The sequence below is a fragment of the Perissodus microlepis genome, chromosome 11 (assembly GCF_051167445.1).
Source record: "Perissodus microlepis isolate ML-2025 ecotype Zambia chromosome 11, ASM5116744v1, whole genome shotgun sequence".
Taxonomy (NCBI): Eukaryota; Metazoa; Chordata; class Actinopteri; order Cichliformes; family Cichlidae; genus Perissodus; species Perissodus microlepis.
The window spans coordinates 9,746,520-9,772,119 of NC_140471.1; the positions used below are offsets into that span (position 1 = coordinate 9,746,520).

The window sequence follows — 25,600 nt, forward strand, 5'->3', positions numbered from 1 at the left end:
AACACCTGAGATGAGATAGAATAAGTGTAAGAGACTGGTAACAGAAAAGGCATAATTTTAGAGTTTCATTCAAAGACAGATGCAAACACTGTCTGCTATTAGCAGAAGACAAATATCTTAATTTTTAATTGGCAACAAACAACATGTAATACTGTGATAAGAACTTAATGTAATTAGTATGAATTTGGTACTGGAACATGTGTGAATATCTTCTTGCAATACGCTGTCAGACAACATAACTGTTTTACAACAACATATTTCAAAATGAAATAAATGCAACACTAATAATACACTGTATATAGAACGTGGAAGATATAGCCATAAGTTCATGAAGTCTCATTTTGAAGCCCTGAAGCCTTCCACTGTCACAATCGTGCAGTTTTAAAACTGGAAATTTAAGACTACACTCATACAAAGCAGGCTCACCCTAAAGCATATCCTGCCTGATTATTCTTTTTATCTCTGATAAACACCATAATTTACCAAATAAGCATCATCTTTTATTTAATAAGACCTGAGCCTACCAATTGCAAACATAAACTAATTAGGAAAGTGTTTACTGAGGTCAAACATCAGGGAAGCCAGAGTTGTTTTTCCCACCTACTTCTATAAAGCCTGACTTGTTTTTCCACTAGAGTCACCTCCTGAGGCTTTTCAGTGCTGGCTTTACTATTTAATCTATCATTTGAATAAAATCTGTGGTATTAAAGCTAAGATCTTTAGTAAACTGCACTCACTCACAATTCTGACATAAATAAAACTGCAGTATAGCATGTACTGTACTGCTATACAGTGGCAGAAGGTGTATGCTTTGGTGGCCTCAGGAATACTTTTTGTGGATTATGTAGATCTTTTGGCTTCATCAGACATCTACCTCTGGCTCACACTGGTGTAGTTTGCAGTCGAGTGTGAAATGGTGGGAAGGAGAGTTAGCACCTCCAAGTCTCGAGCCACGGTTTTCAGCCAGAAAGGGCGTGGAGTTCCCTTTCCAGGTCATAGAGCTGGTCATCTCTCCCAAATGGAGAAGTTTCTTGGGGTCTCTTTTACAAGTGAGAGGAGAGTGGAGTGGGAGATTGACAGATGGATCGGTGTGGATTGGCAGCGATGCAGATGCTTTACTAATCTGCCGTGGTGAAGACAGAGCTGGGCGTGAAAGTGAAGCTGTCAATTTATCGGTCTATCTATGTTCCCTGACCTCACCTACGGCCACAAGTTCTAGGTAGAGACTGAAAGAATGAGATTAGGGACACAGGCGGTGAAAATGAGCTTCTGCTGAAATAACGTTGTGCTCTCCCTTTAGGACAAGGTAGGGGATTTAATCATTCGGGAGGGGCTCAGTGCAGTACCGCTTCTTTTCCACATCGGGGCATCTGAATAGGGCATCACAGATGAGGTGTTTTCGGCATGTCCTACTAAAAAGAGTCTCTCATACAGTTCTAGGACATACTCCCGGCTGGCTTGGGAACACCTCAATGTCCTCCTGCGCTTGTCACCAGTTAAAGGGCAGAAAATAGGATGGATGGATGGTTACCGTGTAATAACTTACCGTGGATTCCAATAAGTTACATTTTATGGTGTGTTTTTATTACTTCTCATTGGTTCACTGATGCTCAGAGTATGCTCTACCACTTTACACACAGTAATTTCCTGTAAACACATAATCCTGTTTGTTCCTGCCAGAGTTGAGTCCAAAGCGCTGGCTACAAGTAGCATGCTGTTACAAAAATCAGCACAACTCCAATCCTGGCATTATTCTCCGCTCTACCTCACACCGAGTGTAATATTCAATACCGATAAATGCAACATGGAGGATTGTCGACAATTTAAAGCTAGAACTGGCAGTACATTCAGCAAAGAACGCCAAAGGATTAAGGATGTATCGAAATGTTTCTTGACATTTAAAATATACATCAAAGAGTAATATCCCAAACCGCCACTGCTCTTTAAAATGTGATAAATACAGCTGCACATATTTTAAACATTTACCGTATGCATGGCAACATTAGTACAACACAGACACAAAACATGTAGTTCAACAGACTTGTCTTTGTCATGAGAAATGATTTAAATCCAAATCAAACTTTTTAAATCCACAAATAATGTCCCCAGACTAGAGCCTGTTAGAGATGATACATCTGTCAATAGAGCCGCTGAAGACATTTTCAGTTGCATAAACACTTCAGCGCTTCTCATTCCTACTCTGTCATATTTGCTCCCTCATGCTCTCGGCCCCTATTCTTTTGCTTTCCCACTCAGAGTGAAAAAGCTATTGCCTCTGGCTGTAAATCGCAGAGGCTACACCAGTTGACACCATGCTAAGGGCATTGCACAACTCCATTCTCATCATGAAAACAACAACAGCCTTTTGCACTGATCAGCCTGTCAGAACACAGTACAACAGAATAGCAGGGAACAGAACTGAGTGCAGCATCAGAGCAGTCACCACAGTGGCAGCTAAGGCTTTAATGAGGTAGTTGTCCCTGTACGTAGCAGCTATTAAAAAAAAAAAAGGTTTATTGCAGTATTGAGACCACAAGGAAGGGAAGTTCTCATTTACACCAGAGCAGTTTTTCACATCTGGATTTTTAATGTTAAGCAGAAAAAAATGAAGATTTGCTGATGATACAAAGCTTAAGTTTTCTTCACCTGAAACACTTGTGTAGTAGCCTTTATAGCTTACTCATAGTACACAGAGCAACAGAAGCCAGTTTCAGTATAGTGGTTTATGTATTCACCTAATCAGCAATATATAGCTGGTTCTATCCTGGGAGGAGAAACAGATCTCTCTGTTCCCCATCAGGAAGGTCATCCAGTGTTAGAAATAATAAGAAGAAAAAGCTACCAAATTAATCAGCCCCTTGTGAATAAGGGAGCAGCCAAAAGTAAGCAGCTAATATGTTCACTGCTACACTTTCCAGTGCAGTCACACGAACTCAATTCAGCAGAAGAATCAAAAAAATTCTTAGGACTTTATTTAATTACATTTTTTACCGCTATAAGATTAGAGAAGAAAAACAAAAATAAGAACCTGAAGACATTACAACTTAAACTCAAATGGACCTTTAAAGAACTAGGTATTAGGTATTAGGTATATCCTGTCAGTAGTAGGTTGGATTCCTTTTACTTTTTTATTTAGAATTGCCTGAATTCTTCATTGCATCCAACAAGGCGCTGAAAACATTCCTCTGAGATTTTGGCCGCATTGGCACGACATCATCAGATGGTAACCGTACACCTGTTGGCTGCACATCCACGATAGGAATGTCCCGTTCCACCACATTGCAAAGATGCTCCAGATAGGCCATTTGGAAACATTTGAGAACTCTTTGGCTTTTTCAAGAAACCAGTCTGAGATTATCTGAGCATTGTGACATGGTGTGTTACACTGCTGGAGGTATCCATCAGATGATGGGCACACTGTGGTCATAAAGAGGTGGACATGGCGAGCAGCGATATCCAGGTAGGCTGTGGTTTTTGCTCCAAGGCTACCAAGGGACCCAAAGTGAGCCAAGAAAATATTTTCAAACAACTCACACAGTGGATCAATGCCTGTTGGTCGATCATTCATGCATCACAGCAGAAATCAAGACTCCTCAGATCAGACAATGTTTTTATAATTATCCGTTTTCCAATTTTGGTGAACCTGTGCAACGGTAACCTCAATTCATAGGTTACTTCGGCTGGTGTGGTCATCTGCTGCTGAAGCTAATCTGTATCTACGTTTGATGTGTTGTGTAAAAAACCATGCCATGTTCAAAGTCACTTAAAATCACTTTTCTTCCTCATTCTGAGGCTCAATTTGAACTTCAGCAGGTCATCTTCACCATGCCTAAATGTGCTAACTTACTTCTATCTGATTGGCTAATTAGTTATTTGTATTAACAAGAAGTTGAACAGGTGTACCTAATAAAGTGACTGGTGAGACAGGTTTATTTTTTGAAACCAGTCAGCACCTTGTGAAGTTGGATCGTGTCTTCTCTCTGGCTGAACAAATTAATGATTAAATTTCAGATCACATTGTTTTCTTTATTTGAAGAGTAAATGTTTTTGACTTCATATCAAATCTGTGATTTTACGAGGCACGTGTGCAGTATGCACTCTCAGATACCCACTTTATTCCCTCCTGTTCTTGCAGGTTTTCCACCGATTTAATAAATTTATAGTTTCTTTCGTTTATAAGCCATTTTATGGCTCTACCTCAGTATGCAGTACACTGCCCCAAAGTTAACATTTATAAACACATTAAACCAAACCACAGCAGCACCGGGGTCTAGCAGAACCTTCTCATCTTAGAATACTTTCAGGAACTGAGAAAAAGGGATTAGTTACCCAAAACGTTTGATCTAATATATGTATTACATAAAATACCTCCCAATTAATTTACTCTATTAAAAAAAAATACTGTCTAGCATTAAATAGACCTATGAGCCAAGAACCTTCACAGCCAAGGTGACCGGTCACAGATGACTATATCAAACCTAGTTTCAAAACACTTGAGGTTCATTTCATTTTCTTACACAAGCTTATAAGTGGAAACATTAATCTGTAATGTCAATGACATACCTTTTTTAATCTGTTCAATAAATATATATTTGCTAATCATCTCACACATTTTTATACAAGTCAGTGTGAGGTGAAGGACTTGACTTTTAACATATTATAACATAGCAGTCTGGACTGATTCTGGACTGAACACAGATATGGATATTAACTGACTGTCATGTAATTCTTTCTAAAATGTTCAGTTTGATTTCCCATTTAGTCTTTGCCATTTCAGTCTAATACTGCACATGTTTGCAAGACATCCTGACGGCACAGAGTCATGTGAAAGTTTTCACAGTGAAAAAAATAAATACACCCCATGAATCAGTAGTTTGTAGAACTCTTTTACGTTGTTGTGTTGCCCCCCTCTTCTTTACCATGTTACTTCAGTTCATTTGAGGTTGATTGGCATTTGTTTATTTATTTGCATTTATTTACAGCTCTAAGCTTTGCAACACCTTAATTCTTTTCTTTTTCAGCCATTGTTATAGATTTTGTGTTTGTTAGGGATCATTGTCCTTTTGCATGACCCAGTTTCAAGCAAGCTTCAGGTGTCAGTCAGGCAACCTCACATTTGACTTCAGAATACTTGATATACAGAGGAGCTCACGCTCAACTCAATGACTGCATTGGTGCTGTGGCCGCCATCATCACAACTCCACCGTCTTGTTGACAGTTGCTAAGTGTTTGCTCTAAAATGGTGTGTTTCTGTTTCGCCAAACATGGTGCTGTGCACTATGGCCAAACATCTACAGAAGTCTTGTAGTTTGCTCAGATGCAACTTTGCAAACCGAAGCTGTGCTGCCATGTTCTTTTTAGTGAGAAGTGGCTTTCTGCTGGCAACCCTTTGAAACAGGCCAGTTTGAAACAGGGTAGTTCTCAGTTTGTTCAGCAAACTGAGAACTACCCAACTATGGCAAAAAAAAGAAAGAAATTATTATCATTATAATAAATTATTATCACTTTGTTAGTAATGATATGATAGGTAATGGATTTTGGAATAACGTAACTGTTGAACTTTTTGTGTGTGAAAATATCTTCACAGTGGACCTTCTTGAATTTGAAAAATATTCATGTGGATTGATCTAAACCTGCCACAGTGAGTCTGAGTTTAGATGGGGGCAAAAGCCACGGCTGTACAGGAAAGGAATGTGTTGTATTTACAACAAAACAAATGTACGACTGCAAAACAGAACGCAGAAGAAACAGGAATTTTATCTTCATTATAATTATTCTTGTTTGTATAATGTTAGGAAGGCAAAACTGTAATTGAAAAATAATTATCTAAATAATTACCTATTAATTACCTAAAGAAAAGCGCTGTCAGATACAGGCGAGAGTCAGATACACTGTGCATACATTTCCTTAGAAGAGGCTTTAAAACTACGAAAGCTAAACAGCAAAATTATGTTAGAATGAGGCCCTGAAATTGATTTGAACGTCTCACAGGCAGTCAGTGCTGACCCACATGGAATAACTTAAGCAAAACAGTGAGCTGTGGATGCAAATAAGGGCAGACTGATGGTGACACATGAGCGCTCGCTTCCAGTCATACAGTCACCGATCTTTCAAGACAGCCTCCTTCTGTATTACCTGAAAATATGGCAACAACTTCAACAAACCAACTGTAACACTGTTCTCCAAGATTTGTAGCAGAAACTAAACGTCTGTATGGCTACAGTTAAGCATATTGTATATCCTATGACCTCATGTTTAATCTGTCACTTTACAAACTTGGAAAGTTTATGGATAGCTGCTTCAGCTAAGGAAACGTTTAAAGCGTTTATTTATGATTGTAAACATGAAAAATATGACACAAGCCATCAGGTATCTTAGTTATAGTTATTGGCGCAATAGCAGAAAACATGGCCTGGGGCACAGGATGGGTGTTGGAGCTCGAAGTGTCCTGGAATTCAATGCAGCACAATAAAGTAACCACATTTAAGGCAAGACATGAGACAACACAACTTAACTGAAATCATAAGCTGGAGTTTTATATCCTTTATAGATTCTACGGGTGTGTTTGTGTTTTATATGTAAGCTAATATTGCAGACACAAACACACTGAATTCCCTTTTTTCTATAGGCGTAGGGACAATCTGATTTTCAGCTATAAAGGCAATATGAAAAACTGTTCAGCTACTTACAGTCCTCTGAACAAGAAAAAGGGGACATTTGATAGCTGTGGGCAGTTGTTGTACAAAACAAGAAATCTGATGTTTAACTCTTTGCGGTGCAAGTATAACCAAATGTGGCTGAACAAAGAAGACTACAAGCTTGGACTCCAATATGCTTTTTAAACCACCTTAAAAAGCTGTCTGTATGAATAAAGACTTAGATACAGTTTTAACTTAGGAAAAGCTGGTTAGGATTTAAAAAAGAAAAAAAAAGTCAGGGTTACATGTGATCATCTCACTAAGAGTTAAACCTACTCCTGTTTAGCTTTTGGCTTTCATTGACATAGGTGCCAGTTCCTCTAAACTATGAGAGCAATGTTTAGGAACTATAATCACAGCAGTTTTTGTTATAACCAAACGTCAACCTGAGGGGGTTTCAGAGTTGTTCCCAAGAAAAGTTTAAATACGCTTAGTGCAGACAGGACAGCGCACAGTCACGCTATGATTCATAAGTTACGTCGAGTCAGCAAAATAAGAAAAAGATTTTTTAATTTAGGCTTAAAGCTACAAACAAGCAGATCTCTGCCACTTAATCTAAAAAAAATGAGAAGGAACCAACCAGGTTTAACAAATAAAACACAATGGGCCGACACCTTATCAGTCCCCTAATCTTGTTTGTTTGTGTTCCACTCTTTACCTGTCTGTGAGGTTTTTCACATGCAACTGCTTGCACAGCAGTGCACAGAACAAATTCCTTTCCAGCTTTCTGCCTGCCAGACCCTCTCTACCTGCCTCGCACAGAGCACACACCGGTCCAATCAACGCCAAGAAGATTCACAAAGCCATCAGTATAACCGCACACATACATACCTCCATTGGTGCAACCCAGGAAATCCCAGAACTGCATGTTGGCAGTCAGTACGCAGAGGCCCGGTCCACCGCTAAATCATGAATGTCCGTGCGTTCCTCTCCTCTCTCTCTGCACTTCCTAGTTGTACTGTATGCTGTCACTTATAGGAGAGTGAAAACACCCGCCCACTGAATGTTTAGGACTGACACACCTGCCTCCTCCTTCTAAATGCTTGATTCTCATTCTTTCCCCAACTAACTCTCCCATCATATCCCACCATTCTGCCTGTCAAATTTGTGAGACCCATCATCACTAAAGAAAGGGATAAGGGAAAAAAATCAATCCAATATCCGAATTGTTGTTTCCCCATTCATGCATCTTCATCTCAGTGGAAGTAACAAGAGAAAAGGTGAGGAGACCAAGCAGCAGACACGGAAACAAAGCCATTCCTTTCCCTTTCAAGCATCACTTCTACAAATAAAAACTCATGCACGATCGTCACGTGTGCACAATTTTTCAGAAAAATGAAAAATGTGTTTGATATGCAGTCAAAAACAGAGAAGTGAAAAAAAACATCAACTGCTGCACTGGTGGGATGTGCACTCGAGCAAACATTAATGAGTGCTTTAATAGTATCTATACAGAAAGGCATCCGCTGGAAGGGAAATTGTACCAGAAACTGACATTTCTTGATAATTCACTAAGAAAAAAAAAAAGTGGTCATATCCCTTTTTCAGGAGAGAAGTATATTCCATGTCAAGCATGGTTATTTTGTCCATGATCACATCATAATATCTGCGAACAGACTTTGGTTTCCTGACCCAGTGGTTTTTGCTGCTAGAGGATGTTTGCAGGGATGTGATCTGGGGTAACAGCCACATAAAGGCAGGAAACAAGACGGCAAAGCATCAGGAAAACAGACATCTGTAGGAGACAAATCAGGGCAGCTTGGATTCAAAAAAACCCTGAAATCAAAAAAGCAAATAACTGACAAACCCTCAACCACAGAGCTGCTGGGCACTAAGCTGTGAACCAGGTTTAATTCTGTCAGGTTTACCATTATGCATAGATTTCAGTTTAATCCCATCAAGCACGCTCACGAATGATTTGTGGCCCTAAAAACACACAAAAAAACCCACAGAATCTGCTCAAATATTAATCCATTTCAATCGGCCTAGTTCAGTGATCAGTGTGCAATATTGAGGTTGACAAGGCAGCAAACAGCCCCCAAAACACTTGAGACATTCAGGTTTAAGTAAAGGCTGTCTCCCCCTTTTGTCTCCAAACCATTGCCTGCAAAAGATAAGTCTCAGTGTGAGCCACTCACTGCTCAACAAAACACAGCTGTTTTGCAAAGGCGTTGTTACTCCGCATGACAGAAATCCTGCCTGGTTTGGACCTTTGCACCCACCGGAGAAACACAGAGGGGTGGTTTCGGCCACTGCACCACTGTCTGTCTGTTAGGAATACAAATTACTCCGCCGTGTATAAAACGACTTGTAATTCACATCAGCTAATTCACTCTAAACCCTCATGCCAGCTCCTAAAAACACACCCACACCTAAGTGCATTGTCGTTAACCCCCATTGTCTGTGTGTGTGTGTGTATGTTACCCCCTTTAATGCTAAGCTAGCTAAGCTAACCCAGGGCTATTCCCACTCAGTTCGCCCCCAAGAGGGATCAATACTCACCCGCTTCAGCCCTGGAGCCCGACCGCACCTACTTTCCGTAACCGGACACCTTATCCAGCCAGCGAGTCTGAATTTTATTAGCACATCCACTGATAATAGGAACCGGCTAGATGGATGTCTCTGCGCTCCAGGTCCCTCTCCCCCGTCTGTTTTTGTCCACAACAGCGCCGTGCCCGGTAGTCGGTGTCCACTGACGCTAGCTGTTAGCACTGCTGCTGCCTCTGCTGCTGCTGGAGGAGCCTGATCCTTTACAACATGGCTGCAGCTGGCAGGGCTCATTGACAGGAGGAGAGGGGCCCTACGTGTCCACGCCTGCATCAAGGGACCCCAAATCTTTCTGCATATGAGATCCAGATTTTGGAGTACTACACTATCCCCCTATTTATTTTGTCACATGAAGAAAAAATGGCACAGGAGAGTAAAACCGCCTTATATTGTACACTAATCTTGGGGTCTTAAAAATCCACACATTTAACGTACTATGGTGGTATTTTATTGTTTTACGTATTTATGACCAGTTAAAAAGGACGTTCTGTAGTGCCGTGGAGGGAAATCTATTTTGAGCCCATATTTTTGCCATGTTAAGGAGAAAACACATTATGTTCTGAGGTTTTGATTCTTTCTTGCAGTTGGTTCTAGTTAATAGGACATCCAAACAATAGCACTTCATGAAATTACTGTATATATGGTTGCTGACAGGCTCTATTTTAGACATAAACATCAGAAATCAAACACTGAGTCCTCGCCAAATCTGGCTAAAGTATGCGCACACACTGAAGTACACCTTTATTTGATTTTAAGATTTAAGAGGTGCATGTGTCTGTGTGTGTGTCGGGAGGGACTCTCAGAGCAGGATGAAGTAAAGCTGTCATTGCCACTATCAAACTGCAACACCGTTTGTCTGTAACCGTGCGTCTTTGCTTCTTCACTGAATAAAAAGATGTACAGTGAGTTTCACAAATGTATGTCAGTGCTGATGAAAGCTTTAAGTGTTTTGTATTTTCATAGTGGAACACATTACACAGAGGAACAGTAAATTAAAGCACACAGCGAACCTACAGCTGTGCTAGAGCTCATGTTTAAATTAAATCTTAAGAGATTTATGTCATACATTATTCATCATTGCTTTATGATGTAAGGCAAACAAAAGAGGTCTTGAAATAAAGATCCCCCCCCCCCCCCACACACACACACAATTATTGACTTTGATGCTGGCTGCTTTGTTTTCCTCTAACTGTGTATCTCCACTGTCTCGCAGCCAAAGCCCAAAACAATCCATCTACTCACACAGCTCCCCCCTCCTCACACATACAGTCCCACCTACATATCTACTACATTCATGCATGCAGCCAGCAAACACACATTCATGCAGACACATTCTGAATACAGAGATTATTTTTATCCACGCACACGTGTGATGCAAATTATGATGCAAGAGACGGTGACACTTGGATTAACTCACAATGCCGTGATTACGTGGCAGCGCAGCCCACGTATGCACGTCACACACCTTGGCATCTACTGGGACAAAAACATTGTGCTTAATCTAAAAGGAATCGTAAGAAGGTTAAGGCTTTGTATAACACATACATTTCTGCCGTGTTATTGACTCGTAGAAAGTCAAATCACAGTTTAATTGACTGGTTTCAGAAAAAAAAAACCCTGCTACAGTGGCCAAACTTATATTGTATAAAATATTTGGCTTGTAAAATAATGACTGGCTGTTGTTTGAATAGAAATACATATCATTACAATTTGTTACCAGATTTAAAAGGGTTATTTAAAAAGAATCACATTTAAAACTGTGTCCAATTCTTTCCAGCTTCCCCTCTTATTTACTTTAGCTCCGCTATTTTTGCTTGGCACATAATTTCTTGTGTAAACAATAAAAAATACCCCCCCCCCCCCCCCCCCAAAAAAACCCCCAAACAAACAAAAACCAAAAAAACAAAACAAAAACAACAAAACAAAACAAAGAAAACAAAAACAAAAACCCAGCCATAACACTGAGATTGAAGAGTAATGTTAAAACCCAAGTATGTGATGAAGGATGACTCTATGTGACTGATTTCAATGCAGCTCTTTTAGACAGTACAGTCTGTTAGGATTATGTGTGGCTGCATAAACCTGAGTGGTGCCTGACTGCAGATGATATCAGAGTAAAAGAGGAGGTACAGGCTTCCATCTAGTGGTACATTTGAAGAAGCGCTATATAAATTATCATGAGTTTTTAGGATTTATTACAACCTTATAAATATCTTGTTATTTAGGCAACAAGCTGAATCACAGAAAGGACACATTTGGCATCAAAGGCATTCTTTTTTGTAACACATGCAATTTAAAATCCCCCCCCCCAGTGTCATTTTGTACTTAAATAGAGCAGTTTAGGTACCTAGAATTGCACATAGACAGTATTATCAGATTCTTGGTGAGGGATTTAAATGGTACAAAATAAACCTTGTCAAAGTACTTGTCAAAACTCGCCGTGTAACTCGAGCTCAGACTGGATGTTTGTGACTCAGTTGTGTTATCACAAAAGTCACTAGGCTCACTTCTTTCTGTTTCCACACTCTCAGCTTTTTGCAGGCACAAACTTGTGACGTTCAGATTCAACCACCATGATTAATCAGATTTCAAGCTGCATTTTTTTTAGTAGTAGTCCTACCAAAGAGCAGTAAATAGAATTATAGTAACAGTTACCCTGAAATGCAACTGATGCTGTGAACAGTGATTCTTTACATAAATGGCCGACAGAGTGCAATATTTTATCAGAAATTGTATTGATTGTTGGTATCTGGCTGTACTTATTTCTGTTTTTGTATTTAGGGATTTCAATGTAATATTTTATAGTGTGCTTAGAGAAATAATTATTCACTGACACCAGAAAAAATGTTTAAATTGTGCTTTAATATTATAAATATAAAGTGCTAAACAAATATAAAGTGCTTTAATATTATAAATATAAAGTGCTAAACAAATATAAAGTGCTTTAATATTTGAACTTAATGTAAAACTTCTTACTAAAGCATTAGCATTTTGTGAACTACAGTGAATATTCATGGTATTTTCCAATGGTTAATAATACACTGCTGTCATAGCTGCATATAATCAACATACATTCCTGGTAATAAACATGCAACTGTTGCACCAGCTAATCCATATTTCTACATTTTTATTATCTCTATAGTGAATACACTTCAAGTTTTAGTGAATACATTCAGATTGTATGAACCTCTCATGCATTGTATTTGATAATAAATATCAGTAAATAAGGAACTCTTATCCAAACCAAGGACGCCTGCAGCAGAAATTGTGGTAAAAGGTCAGTGTCAGAGGGAACACTCATGAACAGAGACATGAATAGAGACAGAGTGAAATGGATGAAGGTAAAGAAAGAGAAATTGAAGGACAAAGAGACAGAGACATGTAATAATAGTTCAGTGCAGTATACAGAGAAAGAGGTTTAGGAAATGAAAATGAAGTATGAGTGACTAGGAAGACAGTAGAGTAGTGAAGGTTTAAGAACATACAGAGTGGAAATTTGAGAGAGAATGGGGGGATGGAGAAAGTCACATGGAAGCATATCCTGTGGCCTTTCAGGCAGAGATAGTGCAGATGAAAGGGCATAATTGGAAGATGATGGCCAGAGATGGGAAAGTTAAGAAGACTGAGATACACCTGGGTAGTTATGATGAGGTAAAATTTGTATTAGGTGCATGAGGCCTGTGCTCTAGCATGCCACTTCGGTGGCCTTTGAGACACTCTGGTTCACACTGGAAATACTATCCATGGAAACATCGGTGTGAGAGCGTACACGCTTCTCGTCGTTGCTGTGTGAACTTATTTGGCTACGTTGCAGCTCGTTGGTATGTGCTCGGCTTCGTGGGCCATCCAAGGACATAAGACTTGAACTGGACGTTGTCCGTGAGCGAAGTCTGGTCATGCTGGCACTGGACACTGTAGAGGAAGAAGAGCAGAGTCCTTTTATTATACTGTTTGAGCCTTTCAGTGAGCAGTAGTCTCATCCCCCCCCCCCCCCCCCCCCCCCCCTTAATGAAATAAAGACCATCACGAACAGGGAATTGAGATATTGAATTAAATGCTGTCATCATTAATGGTTGGCGGTTCATTATCACTTACAATATCCCATGCCCTGGATGAAATATTTGAAGGCTTCAATCACTTTGGCTGGCTGTGGAGAGAAAGATCATAACTATTAGGAGAGAATTTACATTATTCTCAAAGCAGCCAGTAAAATATGTTTTCACACCTGATCCACTTGAGGAAGCCCTCCACAGTCCGACATCTAGAGGAAGACGAATGAGAAAGAAATATGCACGATTCACTCTAAGGTTATGAACTTATCAGCGCCACAGTTTTAAATAAAATACATCAGATATTGCACGTGTGTTTATTTTTGAGTCAACCAGTTATCCAGGTACCTTAAGCAGTGTGGTTTTGGTGGGGTTGAGCTTAGAGTTGCAGTCCACCACAGCATCCACAGCTGGAGAATTATCTCCTACAATGAGCAGAGTGGAGCACCTACACACCAACAGGAAGATGAAACGGTCAGAGAGACTAAACATATGGTTGGGATTGACTTGGCCTGTTGCAAAGATGCAAGCCTGTGATGGGCAAATGACAGAATTAAAAGAGGTGATTTTGTAGAAGGGTCATTAAATAAGTAAAAGATTCTGTATGAAGACAAATGGTTTTACTAACTTGAGAGTCCTGACGTTGATGTTTCCTCCAGGAATGGGTCTTTCCACCTCAAGAGCGTTGCGGTGGTTGTAGGAGCGGAAGAACTGATTGACATTGGCCTGGTTCATTGTTGTTGTGATGCGGTGGCGGTATGTGGCGATGAGGTCGTGATTGGTCAGGATTTCATCCTATAAGTCGGAGACAGATGTTCTGTATTTAGCAGTTGCTGTGTATATATCTTAAGTCATCTTCATATTTTAATTTAAATAAATATATTTAATATATATTATGTATTACTTCATCTTATGATGAGCATTTCAGTTTTTCTTCTAAGGCTAACTAAAATTAAACACCGTAGAAAAGGTTTGACAACTTGCCTTTCCAAACAAGTGTGCGATGATAGTGTCTGGTAGAGTCTGGGTCCATCCAGTGAGCTGTAACACAGTTTCACCAGGTGAAGCGACCTTCATTTAGTAATCTTTAATGCATTGACATTAGGGCTGTTTAAGAACAATTGAAAAAGGGAACAATGAAAAAATGTTTCATTGCAGCCGGTGTAAAAATGAATCAAATTTAGGTTGTATCTGACTACATATTGTGTACCTTGGTTGCAAAAGTATCCATTAAGCCTTCAGCACTGGGGTTGATATTGATCAGAACCAATCCATCCACCAAATCAGGGTGATTCAGCTGCATGCACAGATGAAAAGATCTGACTCTGTTAGTCTACATCAGCCACAAAAGAATTTAAAGTACTCCCAACATCTCCGATTCAAGACATGTCTAACTGTATCTTTGTAACTTGACTCGAAGAGCAAAGATCCACATAGAGAAGCCCAGAAGATCAACAACAAAAATGGCAAACTGTGCATAAAACCTGCTTTATTTATTTTTAAAAGATTCAGACTCACAGCAAATCTAGCCAGGATGTATGCTCCCGCTCCCACTCCCAAACCAATTACACTACGCAACCTGCAAAACACACAGCCAAAGATTAACTGGTCCAGATTTAAATCAGAGGTGAATCCAAGTAAACTCTAAGGAGTGTCAGGTCTGTCTTACCCAAAGTGTTTGAGGACAGAAGGCAGTGCTTCAGACAGTTGGTCCATGGTAGGGTAGGTGTTACTGAGGGGTCAAAAGTCAGTTTTCCCATCAGCATTCACGGGATCTCATATCAAATAATTTTACAATCCCATCATTAATTCTTAAAATACACATGTGGTGTGAGAAATGGGTAACAAAGACCATCTACTAACCCAGCAGGCAGAGTTTTGGCTGCCTCATGCTGTCCTGGGGCTTCAACGTGACAAACAGGAAAATGTCTGATGATTTCGTACATGTCCTGATGGTTGAACAGAGTCTCAAAACAGGACTTGTCTGCGGCAAGAAAACACAAAAATGAAACTGTTAAGCAGTAAACATTTTAAATATAAGAAAAAATAAGAAGACAAGTAAACAATTTGTAGACACTTTAGAAAGTGTGAACCAGGCCCTTACATGATAAAGCCAACATGCTGTGGTCCAGATACAAAAATAGATTAGAAATGGAAACATGTTTGGACATCATTGCTCCAGGGATTTCCACCTTCATTTATTTCTGTCCTTTGGTATTTAGATCTATTCCATTTATTTAGAGGATATAGAGATGACAAAAACTGTATTGCTGGGGCTGCTACTTACGGTTCAGTCCAACATCATGAAAGGTCAGGATGGCAGGGTGATTTCCCTTTAGTGTCCCGGTCATGATACAATGGACATTCCCATACTGAGTCTCTACATGCTCCTCCTGAAACAAAGATGCATCAAAGAAGAGTCCAAATCTGGAACTAGTATTCTGTATAAGTTACCCACAAATTAAAACATGTTAAATATAGCCAGGATCTCCTCAAAGTGCTTTACTAGTATAGCCTAAAAGCATATGATATCAATATAAAAGTCATTAAATTTGCACTGCAATCGCAGCAGATTTACCCCTAACCTCCTAAAACCTGAGCTCTTGTTTTGGCATGCATGGGATGCAACAGATCTATGTTGAGCAGAATGAGGTATAATTTGCAGAAAAGCAAACAGGGTCTCAAGAAGTTGAGGTTATCCAAATTTCTCTATGATACTCACAGTGATTTGGGGGTTGAAGACAGAGTCACAGTCATTCTCCTCCAGAACCATGGCTGCTGTTGCAGAGGAACGTCCGTTAAACTCTTTATAATTTGTTTTCTTTTTCCTTGTTAGTATATCTGGATATTTCTGTAGTCAGATACCATGTGAGAGTTGAAGCTCTTTGTGACACACTGTGTGTTTGAGCTGGTTTTTATATCCTCTGACTCTGATCTGTTTTTTAAGCCCTGACCGCAACCTGGTTCACACGCGACCGAGTGGACCTTCCTTTTTTAATCTGACCTCAGGCTGCTGTGCTTCCACAGAACCAGCACAGGATTTGTACAAGGAATTATCCCCAACAGTTGCCCTGCAAAATCAAAACTTAACTTATCTTTAAGTATCATTGCATTGCAATCAGAAATATTGCATGCAAGAAAGTTAGAGTTGATCCTATGATTTTCAATTTTAATTGAGTTATGATTTTTTTCTGGGATTTTAGTACACCTCTTTTTAAAACTTTGAATATGTGATTTACTTTTTGTACAATTGTAAGTGAAATGTAATAAAACAACTCTTAAATCTGACCCATAGGGAGCTTGATAGACTGAAATAAATTCATAATAAAAAAAAATAAATGCTGTGAGGCATCACTGGAATCACAGCACCTTCAGACGTGAGCTGAGCAGGTCAGCTGTTTAATCTCAGTGAGCCATCTGCTTCTCACAGCAAAGCAGTCTGCTCTTCGTCGCTAATCTTGACCCTCCTGTTAATGCAGGGTATTATGATTTAATGCCGATAGCTGCTCTAAACTCAGCATGTCATGTAGAACTTGCAGAGACCTGCAGCTAAAACGATCTCCAGTGGCCTATAATTTTAGTCCTCTCAACAAAAACATCCAACAAACATCTTTTACCAAATTAATCCATGCTAAGCTTGAAATATTTCGATAGCCTAAAGCCGCTGCAAGAGTTCATCTGAGAACGGTGCCTTTTAATTTGATCTCAGTGGAACTTTAAAGCACTTTATGAGAGATACTTTCAACTTCTCCCATATTCACAAAGAATCACCAGAGGAGAAGCTCCACATGTTGGATTGGGGAGCTACCCGACTGGGGATTAGTGCTTCTTCCTGGGATTGAACCAGGGATCTTTTGCTTGTTGGGCAAAAGTCTAAACCAAACATGAGGATAAAATCAGATGTGATCCTTCGAGAAAAACAGAGAAGACAAATGTGAAATTCTAAATTCCATGAATATGTGCCTCCAATTTTACATATCAAATTTCTGGTTTTACAAAAAACAGCAGCAAATTTAAAATCTGCTTAAAAATAAGTCTCCAAGTGAAGCAATGCCATTTTTTCAGGTCTGTTTCAGCAAATATTATTATTCTTAAAAGAAAATATTTACATATCAATGCTGCATGTACTGTAAACCGTGTGTTTCTGAAGATGTAGATTAATAATCAATACTTTAAATATGCTATCCTTTTTTCTGTTTGGGTGTTTTGAGGGATTTCTGGCTACCTAATGATTAAGACAAACTCTATCATTAAAAACGTTTTTGATGCTATGCATCAGATATCAGATATTTGTGCTGCAGCGTATTTTCTAACAATCTGAGCAGTTCGTTGAGAAAATGCAGTATCATATCTTGGCTTACAGCTGGTTTTAACAGTACTGTACATGATGTATTTTACTGGTACACATCAATCTTGACTTTCATACTACTATATGGTCCAGATAACAAATAATATTGTATTATATACTACTTCTTTTCTTTCAGGAAAAAACCCCTTCATTATATTATAATGAACAGAAAATGTGAGGTACACAATGTACACTGAATTTTCTCATGATGGCAAAAAGTCAGAAGTTTCTGGATTAGCTTTAGAAAATCATTTCTGGCTAAAGACGAATTCTTTCATCTTGACTTTACAAACCATGACAAAGTGCATCACATTTGCAAAGTTGATAAAACTCAAATATGCAATTAGAGAACGACAGAGGAACGACATAGGTACCTGGGATACTTCCCAGACAGTAACAGCTGGTTGAACGGAAGTAGAACAGACTGTATCGTGACTGCCTTCTTTAGGAGATATTACCACCACTGCTTTAACCATACACACAGAGCCAGATGAGAGCTGTGTGCACAGGAGATTTAATCCATTTAGTGGTGAGTGAAGAGTAGAAGGCAGCAGATGGGTCTTACCCAGCTTCACGTCACTGTGAAGTCAAAATATCAAAATGTGAACCCTGGCTAAGCTCTGCCCTGCTAGCCTATTTCTCCACTTACCACTGGCACAGATACTAGTGCTTATCAAAACAGAGTAAGTGACTGTATAGGAACAACGATAACATGAAATTGTTTTAGCAGTTAACTATTCAAAAGTGGGTTGAAGAAGTAAATGAACATAGCTAGGTGAAACTACTGAAAAATGCAAACTACATTTCTTATTAGATGTACAGTAGTTCACTTTTCTTTGTTAGATATGCAACTTCAAAATCAAAAGATAAAGCAGATTTTACACAGTTTGCAGTGTATCCTGCAAACCAGATCATCATAATCTTTATTCCGTGCTATAAAGACTGTCAGATTTCACAACGTTATTCAAAGTTTTCGGGCAATCAGGAGAAAGATGCAGGGTAGGAGGTGGGGTACATCTCAGATAATGGCACAATGTCCAGCTGACTGAGTGAGCAGGCGAATGGCTGTATGTGACTGTAGCCACCGGTGCTGTTATTGCTACTTGCGATTCAAAAGAATATGTATAAACAAAAAAATATTTAAATAAAATATAATTAAATATTTCTAGCTATTTACAATGTCTGTTCAGTGTTTTACAAATAATGCTTTTGCTGCTGCCAAATACATTAGATTATTAATTAAAATGAAATGTTTTTGCTGACTTGTGATTCTTTTAAAAGGTATTAGTTGAATTAGTTACGCAGTTTTAAAACATTATAGATCAGTGTTTTAACTTTACTGGGCATGGGGACAAAAATACAATTTGTGTTTTTAAGCCAACTGTGGAAAAGTAGTTGTAGATATTGTTGTTTCTTATTTTTGTATATGTCATATGAAACTTGTTTTCATTCACTTTTAATGGAAAAAGGGGGGAAAAAAGTGCACTAGATCTGCCCTACAACCATCATTTCCCTGCAGAGTCCACTAGATGGAGTGCCATTACAATCTTCTGGATGCTGTGTCGTCAAACGGCATTATGAAGAAGAAGGCCAGCTTCACCTTTCTTTATTTTTCACCTGATAAACCTCTAACACCCCATTCTCAATACCCTGCTATTAGTTTGTGTCGATGCTCTTAGTTCGTCTGTGTGACTTCTACACACTAACTGCCTTTAAATGTATTTTAAACGTTTGGGGAAGAAATTTGAATTTTTATTCGCTTTGATAATCACCTGTGGGCGTGTCTGCTAAAACACAGACGGGAGATGAGGTGAGATGGAAAGCGAGTTTATGAAAGGAAAGAAATCTCGGCATACGGTGAAGTAGCTGTGCAGTCATAAGTATCCCCACACTTCCATCTTCACTGCTTCGCCTCAGGGCACCAGTGTCACACGCAGAGACGCTAAATAAGCACATTAACGTCCTATTGCTGATAATTGGTTGTCACGGTAACCGTTAAGTCTGCAGGTGAAAGTCTTGCTGTCCGACTCTCAGCTTTCAAAGCACTCTAATTATACGCACAGCAGCTGCTGCCGCTTGCCACACGCTCAACTGCGTGTGCGCATGTGTGTTTTTCTTGTTTGACGTGATTGTGAGGGAGCACTCGGTGCGTGGATGTTTACGTGCAAAACCACACATTACCCTTTCCATGCATATATAAACCAGTTGTAAGAGTATATGTGGTAGGATTTCCATGACCAAACTTTTAAAACAAGCAGGAATCCTCTGAAAGATGGATCCAGCGTAATACGAATAAGAAATCATTTATTAAACCCATATTTAGGGAATTCTTTTGTGAAAGCGATTTAAATAGAAATATCAGTTTTGCAGTGTGTATATACTAATGTGTGTAATAAATTCTATACTTATAAAGTAATATAAGTAGGCTGTATCATGAGTTTATTAAAATATAAAGTCTGGCATGGTGTGGCTTTGCGCTAAGTCATTAACACACACTTGTTATGTGTGAAATATGGAGACTGATTACAGTTTAAGAGCTACAACTAATGGATGAAAGTACACTTCCTTTTCATATCCAGTTGCTTTTTTTAGCTGCTAACGGAATTGCATACGATTTCACACAGTGGCGGCATGAGTGGTGTGCCTGAGAGACAGATTTACAAACAGTTCCAGAGCAGGGGACCCACTTTGTAATTGTGTATATGAAGATGGTAAATCAGTGTAAGCTTGCCTGCACTCCCACTTCAGGCATTGATTATAAAAGAAGGATTAAGAACTAGACTTAATGGGACAGTCAAATAGTCCAAAAGTGTGTTTATGAAAGATTAAACTCTTAGTAATTTGCAGCTTCGCATGGGCTGATGTATGGATTTAACAGCTGTAAACATACTGCACGAACACGGTGGTATTGTGGTGCAATAACAGATGTCACATTAGTGGTAGTAAGTTTTTAACTTATTCATAAAATAATTTAATAGCTTGCCCCCCCTCCCCCGCTTTTTTATTTATTCATTTATTTCACCAGACACAACAACAACAACAAATACAACAGGGTGAAACCAGAAGCTCCTGAGCCAGATTAGAGCTCCTCTGTGGAGGCCACACGAGATTTAAATGGAAACAAGACATTGCGTAATTCCAAGAATGGCTTACCAGGAAAGATGTAGTGGAGCATTTACTCAAGCTTGTGAGGAATAACTAAGAAAAGCAACAACAACAACAACAACACTTCTTATTTAGGCACAGTCACCACTGTGATCACCACAAAACTGTTTTTATTTTAACTCAAGCAAACCTTCCAGCAACTATCACCATAACAGCTAGAATTGATATTAAAATTGTAACTAGGTTAAAAATTTTAACAAAGCCCCCATCAGTTTCCTCAGCTAACATATATTTGTATAAAAAATATATAATATATATAATATAAATTAAAAAACTCACATGCACTAGTGTCTACAGACACCTTCGATGTATACACACACACACACACACACACACTTATGAGATATTAAAAGTTGGATATGAGCAAAATAATAAATTATCTCCAGCCTGTGCATGGTGTACCCTCTTGGCCTATGACAGCAGGGGTGGGCTCCACCTTCCCAATGACCCTGAATTTGATAGGAGGTTAAGAAAATGGATGGATGCACACTTATTTATAATTACCTCGATCATGACCATCAGCAGTGCTTCTATTATTAAAGCAAGCCTTGAATACTTCCTTGTTATTTCCTTGTATCTTTGGGAAAGGAATTAGCACTGAAGTCTTAGCAGGTCAGTGCTTTAATGAAACCGGGAGAGCGGCCATGACCACTGCTCACAGTGTCCCTTGGGCTCCTCATAAAGCACAAGACTGTCAGGACTGACCTACTGAGTGTCAGCTCACATTTCCAGAAACCACTACATCAATGTCCATGCCAGCACACTCAGGTTTGTAGGATCAAAACAGATGGTCCCTGCAGAGCTGAATTTCCACAGGGTGATCTGACAGAGGAAGCCTTGAAAGCAGGACTATGTGGGTCTGAGAAACAATTAGAAGTGTCATCTCACAGGCATATTTTACTGTTATCACAAATGAACTGAATTAAAATATGTTTCAGTGGAGAGGGACTGGATCAAGCGATGCTATACATGGTTCATTGACTTTCTAAATTTCACAAATGATTTTAGAGTTATTTTGTATGGAACTGATGACTGTGATGATAATTTGCACTTGATTTTGAAAGAAATTTGTAGATCTTAAGGCTCACAAAAAAGTAACAAAAAATATTTACAAAAAGCAAAATATTTACTCCAAAAAGCTTCATAAAGATGAACATGTCCAGATGTACTCAATGCACATTATTTTACATTAAACAGGGTAAAAGAGAAAAAGATATAAAATGTGGCAGACAAAGGCGTTATCGTAATTTACTAAGTATGATCTGGAATATTGTTTTCTGTACATTGAAGATTTGGGCAAAGATTTGCCGGATCGCATAATGCTGCATGATTTCTTTGCATTTATAACAAAATCCGCATAAACAAAAAAGCATTTTGAGTATTTTGTCTTATTTGATGCTGAATAATGAATCACTGAATCTGTTACTAAGTTAATTTTGCTGTATACACTGAGACTTAAACACTGTCTGTCAGGACTGGACTGGGACAAAAAATCAGCCCAGGCATTTTGACTAGAGAACGGCCCACCAGGTATTATAGGAAAAGCCATAAAGCCTTTGAATGAAAACAAATGCTGTTGTGACATTGATGTACACTGTCTTGTTGGTATATATGTATTAACCTAATAAACTTAAACCTACACCATCCTCCCTATTCTGGTATTTTAAACAGTACTTACCGGAAATATCAAACAACCTAATCAATAATTACATATACCTAACTAGCAGGGTTGCCAACTCCCAGCAAAAAAATAGGGAACCACCCCCCACCCTCCGTCGATTATGTCGCCTAATCGACATAATCAACTTTAATTTATTGCCAGGGTAAAACAAATGCACAGAAACCAATTATTTTTCTACAGTAATTAAATAGATTCAACATCTTTCTTCAACAGAATTGCAGACTGCACACATGGTACCTTCCCAAAGGAAAAAGTACTATAGCTTACTACGGTATATATTAGACTTAATATTTACTATATACTAGAGATGGACCGATCTGATATTACGTATCGGTATCAGTCCGATACTGACGTAAATTACTGGATCGGATATCGGAGAGAAATAAAAAATGTAATCTGATCCATTAAATATCAAAAGAGCACCTCACAAAACTTGCGACATGGCATAACTCGGTTCATAACCTTAGCACGCCGGAGCAGTGTGCTCACGTGATAGAGCGGCTGTGTGTATTTGTAGCCTCCCTACCAAACCAGCATTTCATCTCCGAGGAAGTGATCCCAGAGAGAAGTAAAGCAAGTGTGTAAGTTCATCTCTGAATGTTTGTAAAGCATTCCCACGTTAATCTTAACAACCAATATATGGAGCGACTGCCTCTTCTCTCTCCCTCCCTCTCCTGCTGCTACTTCAATCATGAAACTGATCAATGATCAGCTGATCGGCTTTTCTGTGGCCAGTCCGTCTCTCTTCTTTATTTTTGGCCCACTTTGCACCAGAAAGAGGAAACCAGCGGCTAAACAACAGCAGCACGTTTAACCTTGATAAGCTGTTGTTAGAATTTATTTAATATTACTTTCTAGACCAGGATCCTTTTCTATGCAGCTGACGGCTGGTAACTGTGCAGGGGCGGATCTAGCAAAGTTTTGCCAGGGGGGCCGATAGGGCATGAACAGGGAAAAGGGGGCACAAAGACATACTTTTCTTTCTTATTCTCATTTAAAATGTCTAGCTTTTATTAAATAATTATCTGAATCTTACACCCAAAGTTTTAATCTTATGCAAAATATATAGAAGTCCATTACTGTATATAGTAACTGTTAAGTCTAATATACCCTAGTAAGCTAAAGTACTTTTTCCTTTGGGAAGATACCATCTGTGCAGTCTGCAATTTTGTAGAAGAAAGATGTTGAATCTATTTAATTATTCTTGAAAAATAATTTATTTCTGTGCATTTTTTTCACGCTGCATCAAATTAAAGTTGATTACGTCAATTAAGCATCATGAGGTGGAGGGTGGTTCCCTATTTTTTTTTTCTGGGAGTTTGCAACCCTATTAGTTAGGTTGCTTACTCTTTAAAATACCAGAATAGGAAGGATGGAGTAGGTTTAAGTTTATTAGATTGATCAGTATTGCTGAACTATGAAATATTTTGGGTGCAGTATATTTTTTACATACAGGTATAACAGAATAGCTTTAGTGTTGTTGTTTATTTAAACTTGAGTATGAACTTATACAAAATGCAGCAAGATATTTAAAAAACTGTTTTATTGATTAAAAAACACACTATATCGGATTCATATCGGTATCGTCCAATATCCAAATTTATGATATCGGTATCGGTATCGGACATAAAAAAGTGGTATCGTGCCACCTCTACTATATACAATAATGAATTTTTATACATTTTACATCAGATAACCACTTTGGTTGTAAGATTCGGTTGTATTTATTAAAACCTAGCGATTTTAAATGAGAATAAGAAAGAAAAGTATTTCTTTGTGCCCCCCTTTCCCTGTTAATGGACTACCTGCCCCCTGGTAAAACTTTCCTATCCGCCCCTGCACAGTTACCAGCTGTCAGCCACGTAGAAAAGGATCCTGGTGTTATTTGTCTCTCAGAAACAGTTCATAACTTCCCTTCCACTCATTCATGTCAACTAAAAGGTAAACCTGTTTCTCCATCACCTGTTCAGCTCTGATGATTCAGTAAGGACATCTCCTGGTTTCATCTTCATGTTTCCCTCTCACCAGATATCGGTTTGGATATCTGGTGAGAGGGAAACTGTGTGTTGACTGTGTGTTGACCAGCACCTTTACGGCTGTGGCTCCAGCAAACATCAGCTGATACTAGAAAGTAATATTAAATAAATTCTAACGACAGCTGATCAAGCTTAAACGTGCTGCTGTTGTTTAGCGCGACATCCGCTGGTTTCGTCTTTCTGGCGCAAAGTGGGCGACAAACAAACGAGACGGGACTTAGGACACCAAAGCCGATCAGCTGATCATTGATCAGTTTCATGATTGAAGTAGCAACAGAAGAGGGAGGGGAGAGATTGAGAGAAGAAGAGGCAGCTATGCAGCGCAAAGACACAGAATAACTCCAGCTTTGTGTCTTTTTTTGCTGAAGTTCCTTTGCGTTCCTTTACACCTAAATACGGAACTTTAAAGTTCGACCTCATCGGCTAATTGGTCCAGCCCAGAGTCGATCATGACCAATTGGCCAATCCACCGCCTTTTATTGTTTATACCGTTACAAAAAACCCAAACAAACAAAAAAACGTCAGCCCATAAAAACTAAAAATCACCAGTCCAGCTATGCTGTCTCTATAGTCTAAGGCTACTTACACAGCTGCACACCTCTGATTTAACCTCTTGCACTTTGTATTCTCTCATATCTCCTCTAGGCTATATCTTCAACAAACTTCATTATCTAAAGAAGTCACCTACTTTTACTTTGACTAAAATGAATGAAGGATTTTGTGTTCTGTTTCAGCTGCATTTGAGAATATTAAAAACACATTTGATAGTACCAGTGTTGCTGGGTCAATGTTTTTATAACCTGTGGTGTGACTGGAGAAAAAAAGGTTCTCTAATTCCACTCTGGGCTGGAAACAAGGAGCCTTGTTGCATTTCAAAACTTTACAGAGTGTCTCTTATCTGTAGAGTCATACTAGCATTTGGGGTAAAAACTGCAAAATAAATTGGTTTGGTTTTGCCAGAGTTCGTGTTAAAAGGGAGTTTTTCCTTTCCACTGTTGCCAAGTGGTCAGTTGATTGTTGGGGTTTTCTCTCTATTATTGTAGGGTCTTTGGAAAGTACAAATAGATGTTTGCAAC

At 39.0% G+C, this 25,600-nt stretch overlaps 2 protein-coding genes across 4 annotated transcripts in view; both read right to left on the bottom strand.

The window, feature by feature from the left end:
* Nucleotides 1-9,481, bottom strand: part of LOC146377262 (focal adhesion kinase 1-like) — a 69,953-nt gene extending 60,472 nt beyond the window's left edge. The window contains exon 1 of one of the 3 annotated variants that reach the window (XM_084945022.1): nucleotides 9,201-9,481. Coding sequence is in view for 2 of the 3 variants with exons in the window: in XM_084945017.1 (XP_084801143.1) it covers nucleotides 7,530-7,566 (37 nt within the window). In the remaining variant the exon portion in view is untranslated. Of the gene's footprint in view, nucleotides 1-7,529; nucleotides 7,635-9,200 lie in introns of those variants that run through there. The other 2 variants (XM_084945017.1, XM_084945026.1) reach the window with 2 other exon arrangements.
* A 2,954-nt stretch (nucleotides 9,482-12,435) lies between these two features.
* Nucleotides 12,436-16,161, bottom strand: LOC146377264 (protein NDRG1-like). Its single transcript, XM_084943456.1, has 12 exons — nucleotides 16,017-16,161; nucleotides 15,582-15,687; nucleotides 15,158-15,278; nucleotides 14,964-15,026; nucleotides 14,813-14,873; nucleotides 14,505-14,591; nucleotides 14,279-14,335; nucleotides 13,923-14,089; nucleotides 13,643-13,742; nucleotides 13,471-13,506; nucleotides 13,341-13,392; nucleotides 12,436-13,157 (listed from the first exon to the last, which is right to left on the bottom strand). The coding sequence occupies exons 1-12, from the start codon at nucleotides 16,065-16,067 to the stop codon at nucleotides 12,931-12,933; spliced, it is 1,128 nt and encodes a 375-aa protein (XP_084799582.1). The 5' UTR covers nucleotides 16,068-16,161; the 3' UTR covers nucleotides 12,436-12,930.
* Nucleotides 16,162-25,600: the final 9,439 nt, after the last annotated feature.